This window comes from Empidonax traillii, unplaced genomic scaffold (assembly GCF_003031625.1).
Source record: "Empidonax traillii isolate 1590-97213 ecotype Southwest subspecies unplaced genomic scaffold, ASM303162v1 scaffold723:size436081, whole genome shotgun sequence".
Lineage (NCBI taxonomy): Eukaryota > Metazoa > Chordata > Aves > Passeriformes > Tyrannidae > Empidonax > Empidonax traillii.
The window spans coordinates 256,226-274,528 of record NW_020955916.1 but is presented as its reverse complement, the minus strand read 5'-3'; the positions used below and the strand labels follow the sequence as shown (position 1 = coordinate 274,528).

Here is an 18,303-nt window from a genome sequence, read left to right as displayed (position 1 = left end):
TTAACCACTAGACCACCAGGGGCTCCCACGGAAGTCCCTGTAAGTGCTAACTGATAGCACACAGACACCCAAGTCCCCTCTCCCTCCACAGCTGTTCTGTCCTTGGTTAGCTCTGCCATGCAGTTCCCATCTCCCTCTTGCTACTGGGACCTATTGCTGCTTTTCCCATCCCCAGTCCTGAAGGAACTCAGATAGTGTCCCCAGTGAGTCAGCATATTATTTTTGCTTTTTCTCTCTAAACAATGAATGTAATTAATATTTAATATACACTATCTAAAATTCTTTTAATGTTTTTAAAACTCTTTGAACCTTTCATTAATTCCCTTGGAACCTGCAATATATAGTTTGAGAAACATTGCTCCAGAAAAAGGCATACAGTTTTTCCAAATACAAGCAAAACCAATACAAAGTTTTAAATTCTGTTATCTTTATATAGTATTTGAATCAGTAAATAGATTTTACTGCCAATGTGGTTTTCATATTGGATCAAGGTTATGACAATCCATTGAACAAAATGTTTCCAAAAAACTAAACTTTTTACAAGAACAACCATGATGTGAAGTAAATCAATATTGTAAGTAATTCAGTCAGAATCCATTTTAACAGTGCTGCAAAGAATGCCCAGTTCCCATATAGCTGACAGACAACTAAGTAACTTGAGGGCAAACAAGTTAGTATTTTATTCAAATTTAATTATTAAAAAGTGTATGATCATTAATTCTACTCATAAATGGTGATAGCATTGTCTCTAGATGAATGTAGGAGGTAATATAATCAAGTGAGGAAATATACTAAATAAAAATAATAAAAGGAGTGTTGTTATTGGTGCTGTTGCTTCTTAGGAAGCTGAAAAGCTGGATATCTCATAGTGGAAATACGATGCATATCTAATCCAAAAAAAAACTGTTAAAAAAACTACAAATACTGAGCTGCTGGTGATTTTGTAACAGTACAATTTAATCAAATACAAAACAGTACAGTTCTGTGTGTACAGTACACAAAAGGTGACATTTAAATAGGCTTGGTGAAGGAGGAGTGAGAAGGTCTTTTTTCCAAGTCAACACACAAGATGTGGCTGGCAGCTGGACCTGCCACAACCTCACTGACATGAGGAAGAGCCTTTTCGGTGGGTGTAGTCCAAATTAACCAAAGCATGGCACAGGTTGTTCTAGCACTCCTTTTCTGTATTATAAAGAAACTGGATGAAGAGTCTTCCACACTGTAGTAAAGTCCACTTTCTTTTTGACTAATTAACAAAGCATTTTCCAGAAGGCAATGGAGGACTTTGCAGCTAAGTTCTTGCCAGGGTGATGATAGCGACTCACATAAAATTTCACACTCTCTGAGAACCTTCTCTGTTGAGCTTTCCATCCTTGTTCAAACAGTACTTCAAGGAGTCTCCCTTTGAAACCTCCCCAAAATAACACAAAGTGGAAAGGAGAAATAAAACAGACAATCTAGAGTAGAGAACATTTATTTAAGTTAGGTTTTGAACCAGACAAAAATTTGGAGAGTTCAGAGATAAAATCACCTCTATGTCGAGTAAGAAAAATAAAAAAAAAAATTAAAGGTCAAAGTTAATTGGTTTGTTCACCACATTCAGCCCAGCCAGAAATACAAACATTGCAAACTGAACTATCATTCTAAATTCTCACACAACCGCTCAGATTATCAAAAAAGTAACTGAAAGGTAAATTTAGTAAGGTTTTTCTTGCAGGCATAACATCTTAATATTCATGGTACAATACCATATTAGTGAATACTTTCAATTGCAAAAGGCAACCAATAAATTCCCCAAGGCCACAGTTGCCTTATTCAAATGTTATAAAAGCAATAACAAAAAACACAGGTTGAAAAATCCCTTGACTTCACAAATTTGGATATGATTCCAAATGTATCATGAGAGAACCTTGATTATCAGTTAGAGATTGGATACTGATGGATATTAAAACAGACAATCAACTGACTGAAAAGAGAAAAAAACCCCAACCAAACAGCACTTTCTTTAATCAGGACACAAGAGGGAAAAAAAAAAAAGAAAAAAGGAGCTTTTTATTTCTGTAGTGATTGACCTTAGAGCTGGAATTAATGCACTTATAAATACAAACTCATTATGTAATGATGCATAGTATAGCCATAGGCTAATTGTATTTATTTGACTGTACATCAAGCCATTCAATATCAGTTTCAGGACTGCTACACAAGATGCATAATTATTCTTCTTTCTTTCACCTAATCTTTCATATTTATTCTAAGGATATCTGTGAAAAGAATGAATATACCACATTTCTGCTGAAAAGAAAAAAAAATGCACAAGAAATTAATGAACAATTACACTTAACTCCTAATTCATGGCAACATCACAATGTGAAGGCAGACATGTTCAAATTAAACAACTGAACATTCTAAGAAGTGTTTATGCCAATTAAAAAGCAGTTAATATCTGAATGACCTAGAAGTGTTTTCCAGACTTGGAGACCACGAATGTTTGGTTGGCATGTGGCTAACCTAGATCACTAACAGTGGACAGAAAGCTCTTAAAAAATTTCACTATCAGAGTGTATAATTTAACTACTGGGATGCCCTGTCACTCACACACAAAACTGCTTGATGCACTGGTACTACCTGCATATTGCCTGAACTCGAAGACTCATCTAGCACTTTCCCAGCTTACAGGCATATTTAGTATTCCTCCATTAAGTCTAGTTTGTCATGTAGTTGCAAATGGCAAACTTCATGTTCTCATACCCAATTACTGACTAAACAAGCAGAATGCAATTTACCAATAATGCCTCAACATTATTCACTTTAAGCTAAAATTAAGTTTTGAAGGTTCTCAATTAAAACATCTCAATGTACATTTCAATGTAAATGAGTTTCCTAATTTAATTCACTGAAATATTTACCTTCTACATCCACAGCATGAGCTGTTAAATATATTCATTGGTGAGATGCATACAAAACCCCAAGTCTCTACTTTTGTGTCAGCCTCCTTACATTAGGACAAACTCCCACCTTCCCACCTCACACATTGCAATATGATTAGGATGTGACACCACATTTTTCTGTGTTCAATCTATTTGCAGAACGAGAAAAACCACAGCAGTCGTTTTGCTGCTCCTATGTCCCATTTTATCAGAATTTCATCCCCATATCCTCTTCTACAGTCTTTTGAATGTTTTGGTCATATTTCGCACTTTGACAGAATTATTACTGAGTCATAATTTCCTTATAGCTTGTGTCTCCTGAATAGTACATATGGTTCAATTAACTTAACTCTGGGATGACAGTACAGTTGTAATGATCTCAATTATTGCAAGACATCCTGATATGGGAAAATGAGTTATCATAACCTCCCCTGCTTGCAAAGGTGACGTAAGTACTGCTTTCCCTTATGTTTTTTTGCTATTTGCTGTCACTTTCCCCCTCTTCTCTCACATTACCTCTCAAGATCCTAATAAAGGATAGCCCCTTTATGTCAATCAGGAATATAGGAAATTTCAGACCAGTCAGAGGGTCAAATTGCAATTGCCATACTTAGAGTTTTTCTGAAGACTTTTTTTTCCATAAAATTTGCTAAATAAACATAACTTTTTCATATTTTTATAGCTACAAAATTACACTGCACCCAGTGCTTTTGCTGCTTGCTACTGATGTAACGTATGGTACCAGTTTCACACTTGGGCTACATTTAAACTTTAACATCAGCTGACTTTAACATCTGTTCAACTCTGATCTCCATAAATCAAAAGAAATTTCCACATTGTGCAGCTTCTGAAGTTTGCCTGCACTTCACCCTGGAGCTTTGTCCACACTCCGCCTACTTAAGGAAACTGTTGTTTCTCACACTAAAATCCTAAATTATAACAGACACACATATGCCCACTGCACACATAAGCGCTGAATGAAGTTCTGGCCTTCTCCCGGTGTCATATTTGATAAAATCAGAAGAATATTGTGTTACCAGAATTATATCTGTTACTTTTAACAGTATCTCTATTTGTACTCATATTAGCCTTGAAAATATTAATATTTTTTATGCTATCAGCAAAAAAAAAACCCCACATCAAACCCAATACTCCCGTTGCCCCCACTCCCCAAGTCTGTAAGATTATGGAAGAACACTGTCTAGGGTCAGTGCCATTCAATACAGATAAACTACATTCAAGCTGGCTGCCCAAATTCCCTTTATCATCAAATGCAGAGAAAGAGGCACGTGCAGGGTCAAATTCACTGTATCTAAGGTAGATCTAAGTCTAAAATAGGCCAAGATGAATGAACCAGTAACTGTTCATGTAAGTCTGCTGGTCAAAGGGAGAAAAATGAGAAACCTGAGTGACACGTAGATATGCTTATAGTAGATACCTAAAGTTAGATCAGTTGAGTAACACCCTAGTACCTGTCAGAAACTTCTGTTGTGGGGTCTTCAGTGCAATTATTCTAGTGGCAAATGATAAAGTCAATGAAAAGGAGTATTAAGGAGAATGGCTCAATTCACACAAAGAAATACCAGACTCACCCAAACAGGTTTTAGATGGAAAGCACTGGACCCCATTTAAGGCAATTATGTGCATTTTTCATTTGTATTTATATTCCCTCTACAGCTGTGATAAAAGTGCAGCCTTCAAGTATGGACATTCATGCATTGACATCATGCACACAGATTTGCAATTTTATGTTCAGACGCTAATAAGATATTTCTGGTTGAAAGTTTTTGTCACATGTCTAGTCAGTTCTTTATATCTGAAAGACCAAGACATCTCAATCACTTAAAAACTTACTCATTTTCAAAGACTATGATGCATTTAACCATTATAAAATATATATATATACACACATATATATATACACATATTTGAAAGAAGTTTTTCATGGCATTAGTTCTTTCTAAGTATCTCTTAATATTTTAAATGGCAAAGACCACAGCTAATGGCAGTGGCATTTCCATATCTCATTTTCCTTTTGTCCAAACTTTGCAGAAGTCTTTTATCTTTGAAATGTACTTAATTTTTAATTAGAGTTTCTACTGTGATAATAAAAAAAGTCCCAAAGAAAATAAATTTCTAAACATTTTTCTATCTGAATTGAAGGAAAAAATAGATAATTTGTTTGTTCCATCTGTTGGTTACATGACTTCATCAGTCTGAACATAACTTCTATTTCCTAGAGTAATCCATCACAGTGACATTTTATCCTAGAGGTAAACATGAAATCTTTAATGAAACCATTCCATTGTTTTCAGTACATTGCAGGCTTACTAATATTAGGTGCCCAGCCAGACATCTGGTCCTACACCTCCCTATGTGCAAGACTTCAATCTTGAGGGCAACTTTGAAACAAATACAACTTTATTTACATGAGGAAATTTGATGGTCAAGTGCTTTATTGAACACAATCACCTTATCAATTTTCCTGTAACTCATGTGATCAAACAGAGAACTCAAAACAGTTTTCTCCCCTCTTTTTTGAGGTCATATTGTACTGAGGTCTTCACAGGAAACCAAACTAAAATTTATCCATTTGTAAAGCATGTTTGTTTTCCCTTAGCTATAAGAATTAGCTGAGGCTACTTTTCTGCACTGTAGAACACTGGGATGATTACTTCTAAACTTTGAAGAGTTCTAACAGGTTTAATTTCAATTAAGCCTATGAGAACAAACTGCAGAGAAATAATTTCAGAAACAATTCTTCAAAGTATACAAGAGTAAATCCATATGCTGCTGAGGATGAAGCACAATAAAGCATCATTGAGATAATCTATAGTTAAAATGATGGTGTATGACTTATGATTAAGCTTCATTACCTGCAGAGCAAGGGGCTTCCATCTCATATTTTTCAGTAAAGCTGGTGCTGAGGTAAGCATGCTCTGAGGTCGCTTTTTCAAAGTTAAGATAACACCACTCGGATCCTCTCGTAGTGCATTCACCAAATTTTTCAACTGCCACCCCACCTGGTAACCAGTAAAATCATTACAATAAAATTGAGGTACAGTATTCAATATGTAATGTTCCCTTTTTAAATAAGATTACTAAAATAACATTATAGGAGTGTATATATATATTAAAGGAAATTAACTCTAGAAATGTCAAAATTTAATTACTTCATAAAAATCATGTAAACTAAAATAATTATTATAATGCATTACAATGTATATGCATCATTTCAGGTTTTAGAATTAATAAACTACTGTTACTTCACTGCAAATGCACAATTAAATCTCAAGGTGTTTTCCAACTTATCTCTGGCACACAGACTTTAGAAACTAGAAAGTTAAAAAGCCCTGGCTTCTACATTGACAGTTCATTTTAAAACTGAGCATTTTGTACTTCATGGTTACTATTTAAAGTCCACTAACCACATGTAGTCATACACTACTACTCCTAGCAGCTTATGCAACCATAAACCAGTTCAGGAAAATCTTCTACTTTTCACACTGCTATAAAAATAAAGTCAGAAACAAAAGGCCTTTTTTAAAATAACACTTCTTTCACAATTCGGAAACAAATACAGGAAATCAATGACAGAAATCTAGTCCAGTCACTACCTGATGTAGTCCAGCCTAAAGTAAAATTTTCCTAATTTAATTACAGCATTTTGAAATATTCTAAAATTAAAAACTTGACTAACACGGAAAGCAACAACTTTTTATTTATAAATGCAGGATAGAATTTGACTTTGCATTTTTGAAAAAAGTACTTCAAACATTAAAACATTACAACTGACAATGACAATGGTGTTAAGTCTGAATAATGCCGGATTACTAGGTATCTATTGTGAAATGCTTTAAGGTGTTAAAACCCCGCTTTTTTAAAGTTCGGCACCTAGACTGGAAATACACAGAGTCATACCTCCCTTGAAAATCTTGACCTGTAGAGTCAGAAAGTGATTGTTTCTGTAAACTTGACATCTTTTCTACCTTTTTTGCTCCCTCTCCTCCCCCAAACAAACAAGTAAATTTTACTGGTGTGTAAAGGATCACAGGTACAAATATTTTCCCTCTTTCACAACTTGTACAAGAACAACATTAATAAGAAAACTACTCAACTGAGAAGAGAAAAATAAAATAATCTAGACCTCTGAAGGGATAAGGTAACTTAACCTTAAAATGGTTATTTTGTATCATGTCAATACATTTGAAAAAATCAAATAGGCAATGTGAACAAGGAGAGTGCAGATGGTTGTTATCATTGCTACAGTGCAATGACACAAATCGGTATTTCTTACCTATGCTTAAGCAAGATGATTACAAGTGGGTTGTTACTACTTACTTTTTATCTTATTCCCTATTACACAGAACCTCATTTTGTTTGCTTAATACCACTTATTCTAAGAACTGGTACTGCCATATGAACATGACACTTAAACCAACTCTAATGCTTACCAACAACCCTGAATCACAGATATGGCTCAAACCTCATCACTCTTTCCTCAGCTCCTGTCCCATTTTTCACCACAGCAAAGTTCATTATACCCAGAATGTACTCCTAGAGTAACATTATATATGCAAAGAAAATGGGTACTGACGACATGCATCTTTAGAGAATATTTTTCAGTGTCTACAGAAGACTTTCAAGCATGCTAAAATTCTCGTTTTCAGTCCAATGTACTAAGTATATGGCTATCACACTTTGAATAAAATGAAACAACTCCAGCTCAATTCTTACATCCTGGTGAGGTCTCCATTGTGTTTCTACAGTATTTCAATGGAATATCTTTGAGTCCAAGCTTTCTGCCTTAACACCATGATTTAAATAAAAAAATAGCTTGGTATTTATCTTTTCTTACTTTTAGACTTCCCCCACTGCTTAGAAGCAATACATTCCCTGTAGTTGCACAATCACTGTGGACATATGCAAGGTTTCATTTGCTACCGAAAAGAAGGAATAAAAGGCCTACAGTTTATGTAAGGTATTTCTGTAAATAAGCTACTGCACAGTGTAATTCCCTAATGTAACAACTGAAGATGGATTTCTGGAGAGGAATCCATCTGCTGAATAAAGCAGCACAGAGAGCCTTGAGGAGAACAAGATTTGGCCTCAATTAGGGAGTCAGGATGTAAAATACTTCCAATTTAAATTGGTAGGATGCTGCATGTTCCTCACTGAAATAGCCAGAGAAATATAAATACAATTGTTTTTTTTTTTTTTTTTGTTATGCTAGCATTTTAAAAATTATTTTAAATGCACTTTCATACTTTGCAGAGATAAACTGTATCTTGTACTTGAAATATGCCTTACACTGCAATAAACGGGAGATTATCTAGTCTATGAGAGTTAGGGGAATTAAAGAAAAAAAATCACTTCAAAGCACTAAATCTGATGTATTTAATTTAGAAGCTCATGAATAAAAACAATTTAACTTAACTTTTCACAGGGAAATTCTGAGTTTACTATAAATTTCAAATTAAGTTCATCTTCAGCTTTTACTTACTTCCCTGACAGAAGTTTTCTGCCTATTCAGACAGGTCTTGAAGGTTTATCATTTGAACAAAATTACTAAATTGGCCTAAGAGGAACAAGTTACGTAAGAAGCAATCAACAACACATTGAAGGAAATCAATGTCCACATAGGAGGCATGCTTTTCAGTTCCACTATAGTTCAAATCCTATCGAAATTCATATTGATGCAGACAAAACAGAAGTAATTTTATTTGAGGGGATCAGGCTGGAAAGAGGAAAAGGTAGTGACCATATATGGAACTGAAAACTCTTTTCCAGAAATTCACTTTAGTGATAAGTAATCTACACTTCCTTTCAAGTGCAATTTGATTTTACGCACTGCAAAAAGGGACAGTAAGCACCCATTACCCAAAATCACAGAAAGCTTTAGCAGAGGGTGCTATCAGAGGTCTCCCATCACCCACCCCGGCAAAGAAGAGGCCTCTGGGCAAGTTAAGATATATTTTACAAGACCTCAGTGTTTCTTTGGCTTGTAGTAAGCACATCTGGATGATAATATTACAGCAGCTTGAAATTAAACTTTTATTTTGAGTTCCTATTCTAAACTGCCAACAACTGTAACTTTTTAAATAACTAAAAGTTGTTCTTAAGTAATTATTTTTTTCCCCAGATGAATATATTGCCCCCCTTATGACAAGCTTCGAAAATTGGTAGTAATCCTCCCTTTTTCTGAATGAAGCATGACCATTCATTGAATCTTTTTTCACACAGCCACACTCATGGCAACAGTCCCAAACTCCTGTGCTCATTCCTGAGTACTGCTGCATATTATGATCCAGAGAGGAGCTCTGTAAAATACTAACATGCAGACAGCTCAAATACAATTGGATGGACCTAAACCAAGTATTTTTAGCATGCTACAAAATAACCTACAGCCTGAAAAATCTTAGACTTGTATCTGCAAAGAAACTATGGAACAGTTGCATCACTTAAAAGCAGTGTAAAAATCCGATACACAGTTAAACAACATCATCCAGAGGGTGGAATAACAGTCAAATGGTAAACAGAACAGAGTCCATAGTTTTACAGGAGTATTCCTGTTCAACAGGTCATCAGACTCCCATGAAAATTAATGAAAGCTTTCTGTTTCCATGGAAAGAAAACTGTTATTTTTTCACCTGTTACTGTAATTTTTTCCTGACTTGCAGATTTGTAGAAGGGAAAGGTAGTAACATCTTTACACTTTTAAAGAAAAAAATAATATATTCTTGCTAAATATAACCTGCAAAGCTATGTGCTATTTTCTACCTAACCAAATATGCAAATCCACTCTAGTGTTTAATTTTAAAAAGTTGGTGGATTTGGGAGATAATAAAAATTTTTATTCTTTCAATGTTGCCTGTAATTAGTTGCATGCATCCAGAGTGCTTTGACTTATCAACCTTTTCAAGCTTCAAACTGTTAGTAATTTTTCAGCTAAAAAAACATGAACAATTTCTAGGAGGGAAAGTGTATTCCCCTTAAGAAATGGGTGTTTTTTAAGAGCTTCCATATCTAACACCATCTTGCATTTCATTAAAAAATTAGTGCAGAAGAAAAAATAACCCAACACTACACTTCAAATAACTACCAAATATAGCACATTTTTAAGCACGTCAGAATCTGACAGGAACTTTAACAGCACCATGGTGTTAAATTAACAGATTGATTTCCACGAACGCTGGCCAGAAATGAGGATGGTCAGCCGGCAGCATCATGAAACAAATACATGAGTCTCAGGCATCTTCCTTCCTTCCCCTGGCTGCAGATGCCTGAAAAGGCTAAAAATTAATGGAAAGACATAGGTCTCCTGTCTCCAGAAAATATTACTGTGTGAGGAAACCACAAGAGGATGTTTACAACACGACCACTGCTGAGATGAAAGCTGTATCTGTATGCGGTAGGGGAAGCAGTGTCGGGAGAGCAGTAGATGCCTTTTAAGGGATTTATCCAGGGTCTTAGCTAGCACAATAATAGCATCCACACTTGCATAATGGTTTTCTCACAAAGAGGAGAGGTTAATAATATTGTGATTGCATAGGCTGCAATTCTAATTAAAGAGTATCTTGGCTACATTATTCAAATAAATGCAATTTTAATTCAATGCTCAAGTCAGTTCTGCGCATCCTTAAAATGTCACTGATTGCACTGCACTGCATCACTGTCCAAAGTCACAACACAATTTATATGTAACGTACATTGCAGAAAATCACATATTTTACTTGAGAATTTTCTGATGTTTCACTAAAACTTTATCAAACCATGAAATAACTGATTTTTATATTCATTTTTAGTCATGTAAAGATCACAATTAAGAGACCATCCCAAGAGTAAACTAAGTTAGGATCCAAACTGGGAGTTGAGTGCAGAAATTACTGCCTCTCATCAAGCCGCCCTAAACACATTTCCCTGTCAGAAAACATACCTGATTCAGAGCATAACTTCTTACTGATTTTACTAGATTGCTCCTTTTGCACAGCTCAGTACCACCATAACTCAACAAATTTCACAATGTTAGCAACATGACTACAGGGTACCTTGGTAAAGGAGACAAGCATCTGTATTGTCCAGTGGGGAACTGAAATTTGATTTGTCCAGGAACACAGAATTCATTCTGTATTGAAGCTTGGACACTATTTAATAACAACACTTACCATTCACTTGGTACTGACCGAATCAACCTTCAGCTCAGAGCTAACTTATTGTTTTGCTTTTGAGTCATTGTTAGTACCATCCTAGAACAAATAAATGAGCCTATTTTTTGGAACTGCAAAGACTCCAATTTTATGGGTTTGATCATATCCTATTTTACAGAAAAAGATCAATTATTGGGGATAACTTTTGAGGAAAAAAGGTCTCATTTCCCTATTTCAAGGTGTGGCCCTAAAAAATGGGGTTGATTTCACTTCACTCAGTTTTGGAGTACCTCTGAAATTTGAAGCATTCTGCTTCACTTGGGTACCTGCAGCAACTGTCTCCAGCATAGTGTCTATAAGGCACCTCTCTCTTCAGCCAGGAGTAGAGATAACCAGAAAAGACAGGTACTGGCAGTTTGGAAGGTCTTCATTCAACCTTCCATACAATTGCAGAACATGGATCTCAGCATTATTTATCCTCAGAGGGACTAAACTCAAGTTTTTCAAATGCTTGGTGGGTGTCTCAAGAATGAAGACGTGTATAATGTCAAGCTAAAGGCCTTCCCTGAAGGCACAGTGCTGTGCTGATGGAACCATGCAAGTACAAACCCTAGTCACAGAACAGACAAAAACCACTGGCTTTTTGTATGTGGGTCAGGGATATGAGGGTTCTGCTCCCAATTCTCAGTGGTGAATTTTCTGTAATACAAATGCATCACAAATTACACACCTACTGCAGAGAACAGGGTCTGAGAGCCACATTGTGACAAGCAGGCCCTACCCCTTCTTCATGAAGAAGGGCACAGACATTAAACTCCTATGAACAAAGATGCTGCCACCGGAGTCCTCACTTGGCCTCATTTTCAGGAGCTTGCAGGGAATACAGGGAGAGCCTGGGTGCCTCTTAGTCTGAGCAGGGCTCCCAGCAAGGGACACACCTCCACGGCCAAAGGAGAGACATTTCAGCACCCTTGAGTGGCCACAGATCAGAGCTAAGAAAACTTAAGTGCTGATAAATGTCTAAAGAGGCACAGAGAGCTGGTGGTACAAGCTGAAGGCTCAGGCAGCATTTAGGCTGACTGGACTGCACCCTGGTTTCTGACAGATTAGGCTGCACTATGGATGTAGATGACCCACCCTTCCTTAGGGTAGAGGAATAGCCAAGTTCTCCATATTTCACATGGCATAAAGAATGTGCTCCTCAGGAGTGACCCTGCAGTGCTAACCCACAACACAATGGGAATTTGAGCCGTATGTGTGCATTGCATAGTCTCATATTTAGATTCCCCAGATGCTTGTCCTGGAATTAAAATAATAAATATATGCAGACATGCATGCATACACACATACATAAATAATTTTATTTCAGATTGGATTTACATTGTCACAACTTAGTATTTTAGAATGATTCCAGTGAGTCAGTAATTCCGACAGTCCCTTTGACTCCCCTCTTTTTAGTGTATAAATAAACTACTTGAGATCCCCAGCTGCCCTGCAGCTAAACAGTGCTGCTACCCTTGAAACAGATGTTTCTTGAGACTGGATTCATAAAGTGAAAAGAAATTAACATGTGCGCAAAGAAATGATACAAAAAATTAAATCCTTAAGGTCACTAATGACGAAACAAACTGGAAAAAAAAATCCAAATCCAAAAAAAGCCTTTAACTGAGCTGTAAACTTACATAGCATCACTTAGCTAAAGGAAGAACAGGGATAGGAAGTTAAAAGAAATTGTCATAATGAAGCAGTAATTATTAAGTCATGAGAGATCTTTTTTTGTTTCATTTTACTGCTACTAAAATAATCAGTCAACTATGTACTGCATTCAAGCCACTGAGTTGTTTTAAACCAGTAATTAGGTTTTTTTCAAATAAAAAATTTACAAATCCAGAGTACCTCTATTCAAGCAGTAGAATATCCCTGTTTTATTTTTTCCTCCCACATGACACAGCATTAATTTGCTTTTCTTACTGCTTTGATCTATTTTTACAACAACTATCACCGTCTTACACTTCCTCACAATTACCTCTTAATTTCCTCAGAATAAGACAAGGGATTATGCAACAGAAGATCAAGCTGGAACCTGAAGATCAGCTGTGTCATTTACACAGCTGCTACCTGCACAAAGCTCAGGAGTATCCAAAATTCTTCCATTCTAACTCATATGTGGTCCCACCCGTGCACAACTGCACTATCAATTGTGTTAATTTTCACAACTTTGAAGACACCTTACCTTACCTTTGATTTTTTTCTATACATTTTCAGCAACCTCAGTTAAAAAGAAATTATTAGCAGCAGAATAATATCTGCCTTCCTTCCAAATCCACATATTTGAAGTTGCACTAACAGCAAGCCTTTTAACCTGTTCATATGAGACAAATAGAGTAACACAATCTGTATTCTGTTCTACAGACATAAACTATGTTAACAATAGAAAACTCCAATTCTACTTATTATCTGCTACCTGGGCATAAAAACTAAACTCTAATCATATATTCTGAAATAATAATTTTAACTGCAGTATTTACTGTACTCTCACAAGAACGTACTGTTAACATTTTAATTTAAATTGCCAGCAAATACAATTTGTGTCAAGATTACTAGTCAGTAGCAATTACTATAAGAATATGAAAATTATTTTTATCAGGAATATTTTGGCAACATATTGTCTTTCAGTATTTCTGTTGAAAATATTAATATCATTTATAGCCCTACTTAGAGGAATTTTTTTTCTATAGAAACACTACCAGGTGGGAAAAAAAAAAAAAAAAAAAAAAAAAAAAAAAAAAAAAAAAAAAAAAAAAAAAAAAAAAAAAAAAAAAAAAAAAAAAAAAAAAAAAAAAAAAAAAAAAGCAAAGCAGAAAAGAACTCTAAAAAAGTAAATTAAAATGCAAAATGCATCTTCTCCCAGTATGTTCTGTGCAGAAGGATGAATTTAACAACTAGGTCACAGGAATGCTCCACAGAATATTGCAGCAGTTTTTAGCACATACATCCTCAGGAGTATAGTCCTAAGTATAGCTTGTATCACAATACTTGATTTGGCCGTAGACTAAACAATGTGGCTATCACCAGCAGTGACACTATGAAGGCCCACCAATTACATTTCTAGAAAAATGTCTGCAGTGGAATTCTTAATATAATTACAATGCCTTCAAAAGATACATTGGTGCCTTGAAGTGAGCCCAGGTGTGTATTCCCAGACTGCAGCTGTACAGAACAGTCTGTATCATCAATTACAAAAGAAATTTTTATTTCCCCAAAGAAAAATAATCTAAGAACTCAATAATCTGCTGAATGTTATTCATATATGTTCACATAATCACATGAGCAAGTTACCAGGGCTCAGTGTTAGTAGAGTTGCCCATTCTGGAGTACAGTCAGGAGAGAAAAAAACTCCAATAAAATCTGATTTTGAGTGAGGTGTAGGGCACAGCAAATGCCATCAGGTGAGCAAGACCAAAATCAGCTGGCAGGAAATGCTTCTAGTGTATAGCAAATGAACCCACATCTCACTCATATGAGATGATGGGCATCTCCTGTTGTACTACTTTCTTCCTGAAAGGACTTGTACAGCAATCCAAACTGCAGCAGAGGGTCGGGATCAGGTGCTCTGGAGCACAGATCAAAGAGCACACTGAACCTGGGATGTCAGTGCCCAGGTCACAGGACCAGATGTTGCTACTCACAAAGCCAAAGGCAGTGAGGAGCATTTTCCACAACCATTTGTGACTTAAAAGTGATCCTGCCAGTGTTCCCTTTCTATTTTGGGGCACAGTCAACCAGGTTTAATGTTTTCAGCTAGGACAAGTAGGTTGTCTTGAAATAAAAGTAGAAAAGCTCACATAGTTTAGCTCATCTAGGGGGGACAGGTAGCTGCTGGAAGGCAGCACAGTGTGCCTTTCTGCTGCAGCTGAACTGATTCCACTGGACTGACACAGGTGTGATTAAGTGTGAAAATTTAATGTGGAATGAACAAAGGAAAATTATTATATAAAGTTTGGCAAAAACATGAAGCAGCATGGGCTGTCTAAGCTTATGCTGCTCTAACACAGAGGCGACAATGACTTGTTTGTTCTGTCCTGCCAGAGACAGAAGTGCAACTGGATGCCCACACTGACACAGCACATTATTTACATAAAAATGAGCCTGTGCTCATCAAAGTGGTGTGTGTTTCAGACAGCAACTCCGGACAAGCTCCAGGGATTAATGGAAAACAGATTCCATGGACAAGAGCATTCAGCATTTGTTCCCATGGGGGGAGAAAAGATCATGTTCCCTCACACATTTCACTTCTGCAGTATCACACTTCCCTGACATATGGGATACAAAATAATACACTTGTGTTTATCCGCACATCTATGTAAAAAAAGATAACATAAATAACACCATATAATCTCAACACAAATTCCATGTTAAAGGGAATGGCAAGTTGACAAAAATATTTTTCCTTTTGAGGGGATCATGACAATTTAGTTCCTTTATCAGTATCACACAATACTTATGGAGATTGTTAAAAAAGGATAAGGAGACATACAGAAATTCTGAGAGGGTATTTGGGGGACAGACTACATTTGCAAAAAAGTATGGCCTCATATCCTGACAAACTACAGAGAGTTCAGGACAGAGCCCTAGGTAACTTCCATAAAGACTTTCATTAACATTTCTGAATAGAGCAAGAAAGCTTTTAGATGTAAACCCCATCCACCTTTAAAATTAAATATTTGTGGTTACATTTACCAAATCATTATAAACAAAGGACATCCGAGGATTCAGAAAGGATTAAAAGAATGATTTGGGAGCTGTTATTCTATCTCCTCTTCCATAAATGAACCTGCACGACAGCAACAGAAGGAAGTTGCTCAAAAAAGTTTTTTTTTTTTGAACTTTTATGATTTTACTACACTGTTTTGTTGTTCAAGCATCATAAGAAAATAAAAATACTGTTTTAAATAAAAGATGTTGTTAGTGGAAGTTGTATAAGACATCAAACATCTAATGTCAAAAGCTTGGGCTGACACTGCTGTCCCCTCCCTTACACTATTCCAGCCCATTTCCCCACTGAGTCACTTTTGAAATACCTTCTCCCTCAAAGTCAAATTAATAAGGCCTTAAATGAAACATCTGTGTTCACAAAAACCTAGCTGCATCTGAACTAGTCTGCTAAACAGTGCAGAAAATAAAAAACTGATAAACTGAAATATTTGCAACATCACTTTTCTGCTTATAGGTGTTTTGGTTTGGTTTCCCCCCCTCCCCGCCCCTGAATAAGAAGATATCTACTGCAAACTCCATTTTGAATGTATACACTCCAGAGATTCATATGCACCCCAAGTTCAGTATTTCCTATGAGCTGGAATTTACCAGCTCCCAACAAACCCTAAGATATTCTGTGGAACTCGAACTCTCCTCAGTGATTGTGCAGCAAATCTTAAAAATCTGTTCCTTAATTTTTCTAAGCAAGGATTAGGTTAGGGTAAGTATCTAAAGATGTATCATACCCTTCTTTAAGTGTATATCCTTCCAGTAAAGCAAGGTATGATCTTGGAAATATATCTGTCATGTTTCAGAGGCATTTTAGCAAAAAGTTTTTGTAGTGTAAATACAAAAAGAGTTCCTGCAACTTAATTCTCTGGACTTGGCTTGGCCCACTGGAGCTTCCACAGTAAGAAACTTGCTGTATAAAAGCAAGGTGTTATCTACTACAATATTTCAAAAAATCCAATTTCAATAGCAACTTATAGATGTTAAACACATTAAACAAACCAGCTTCCAAATGCAACAGATCAGTAACTGGCCATATTCAACTATTTTTTCCATCACTGATATGGACATAAGTTCTGAAGAGTTTTAGCCAACAAACTCAAGTTTTGGGAATCCACAAGTCTATCAGTTGTCATATCAAACTTGTATTCAATCCATGTTTATTCAAAGTATATGTAATGTGCCAAATATGCCTCCAAAATAAAGAAAACTATTACACAAAACCAGCCTGTTAATCAAGAATCCTACAGCATTCTGAGTCTATCCCTCCCAGTTTTCTGCTCGAAGTATTTTCTCTACTGGTTTATCACTGATACAACCAGAAAGGCTACTGTGGACAGTAATAATTCATATAAACAATAATACAGTTTCCTGTACTTTCAGTTGGTTAAAAGAATTACTATCTTGAGGGAAAATATACTCTTGAATTATATATGGGTAGAAACACGAGTACTGCACTACAGTCCAAATTCTGAAACACCTGAATGAGGTGGGTGGTTTTGCTTCTTTATTTACATTGAAATATTTCAGATGGGCTTTTAGAGAAGATGAAGGATGGGATTTTCAGGGAAATTTAATAGAAGACTCTGTCTAAATCCCTTAAATTTTAATGGAGGAGTCACAGAATCATAATAGGGTTTAGGTTGAGAGGGGCCTTAAAGTGCATCTAGTATCAATCCCTCTGCCATGGGCAGGGACACCTTCCACTAGACCAGGTTGCTCAAAGTCCCATTTAACCTGCCCTTGAACACTTCCCAGAAATGGAGCTTCTCTGGACAATCTGTTCTGATGCCTCACAAGCCTTACAGCAAAGAATTTCTTCCTAACATCTAATCTAAACCCATCCTCTTTCACTTTAAAGCCATTCCCCCTTGGCCTATCATGATAGCCCTTGTCAAAAGTCCCTCTCTCCAGCTTTCCTGTAAACCCTTTTTGGTACTGGAAGGTCTGTAATGTCTCCCTGGAGCCTCTTCTTCTCCAGACTTAACAGGCCCAACTCTCTCAACCTGTCCTCATAGAAGAGGTGTCTCCCTCTGATCATCTTCGCGGCCTTCTCTGGACTCGCTCCTACAGGTCCACGTCCTTCTCATGTTGGGAGGAGTCACAACCCTCACTTACAGAGCTCTTTAAGCAAAGATCTGTCCTGTAAGGCACAACTGACACAGGAGATCCACATAGCTATTTAACCTTGAGAAACCACTATTTAAAGGACAATTTTCTGAACACTAGGTTTTCACTGACTTTAAGCATAATCAAATTATTTTTTTACTGTCAAAATTCAGAAGATATTTACATTCCAGACATCCTGCCAGCAACAAGTGGAATAATCCCGTTATGCACGTTTTCTATCAAATAGCAAACAATCACAGTAATCACTTGAAATTCTTTGATTTCACTGTCAAACAAAATACTATAAATATTAAGCATCACTACAAGCAAACAGAGGATGTCAATAGACAATTTAA

General features: G+C 36.2%; 1 protein-coding gene across 6 annotated transcripts in view; it reads right to left on the bottom strand.

The window, feature by feature from the left end:
* The window catches only part of CNKSR2 (connector enhancer of kinase suppressor of Ras 2), a 210,948-nt gene that overhangs the window by 91,138 nt on the left and 101,507 nt on the right, over window positions 1–18,303 (bottom strand). For 3 of the 6 annotated variants that reach the window (XM_027900407.1, XM_027900403.1, XM_027900404.1), the window contains exon 9: window positions 5,804–5,950. The exons of the other annotated variants lie outside the window; for them this stretch is intronic. In XM_027900407.1, the coding sequence (XP_027756208.1) occupies window positions 5,804–5,950 (147 nt within the window). The remainder of the gene's footprint in view (window positions 1–5,803; window positions 5,951–18,303) is intronic. 6 annotated transcript variants of the gene reach the window in all.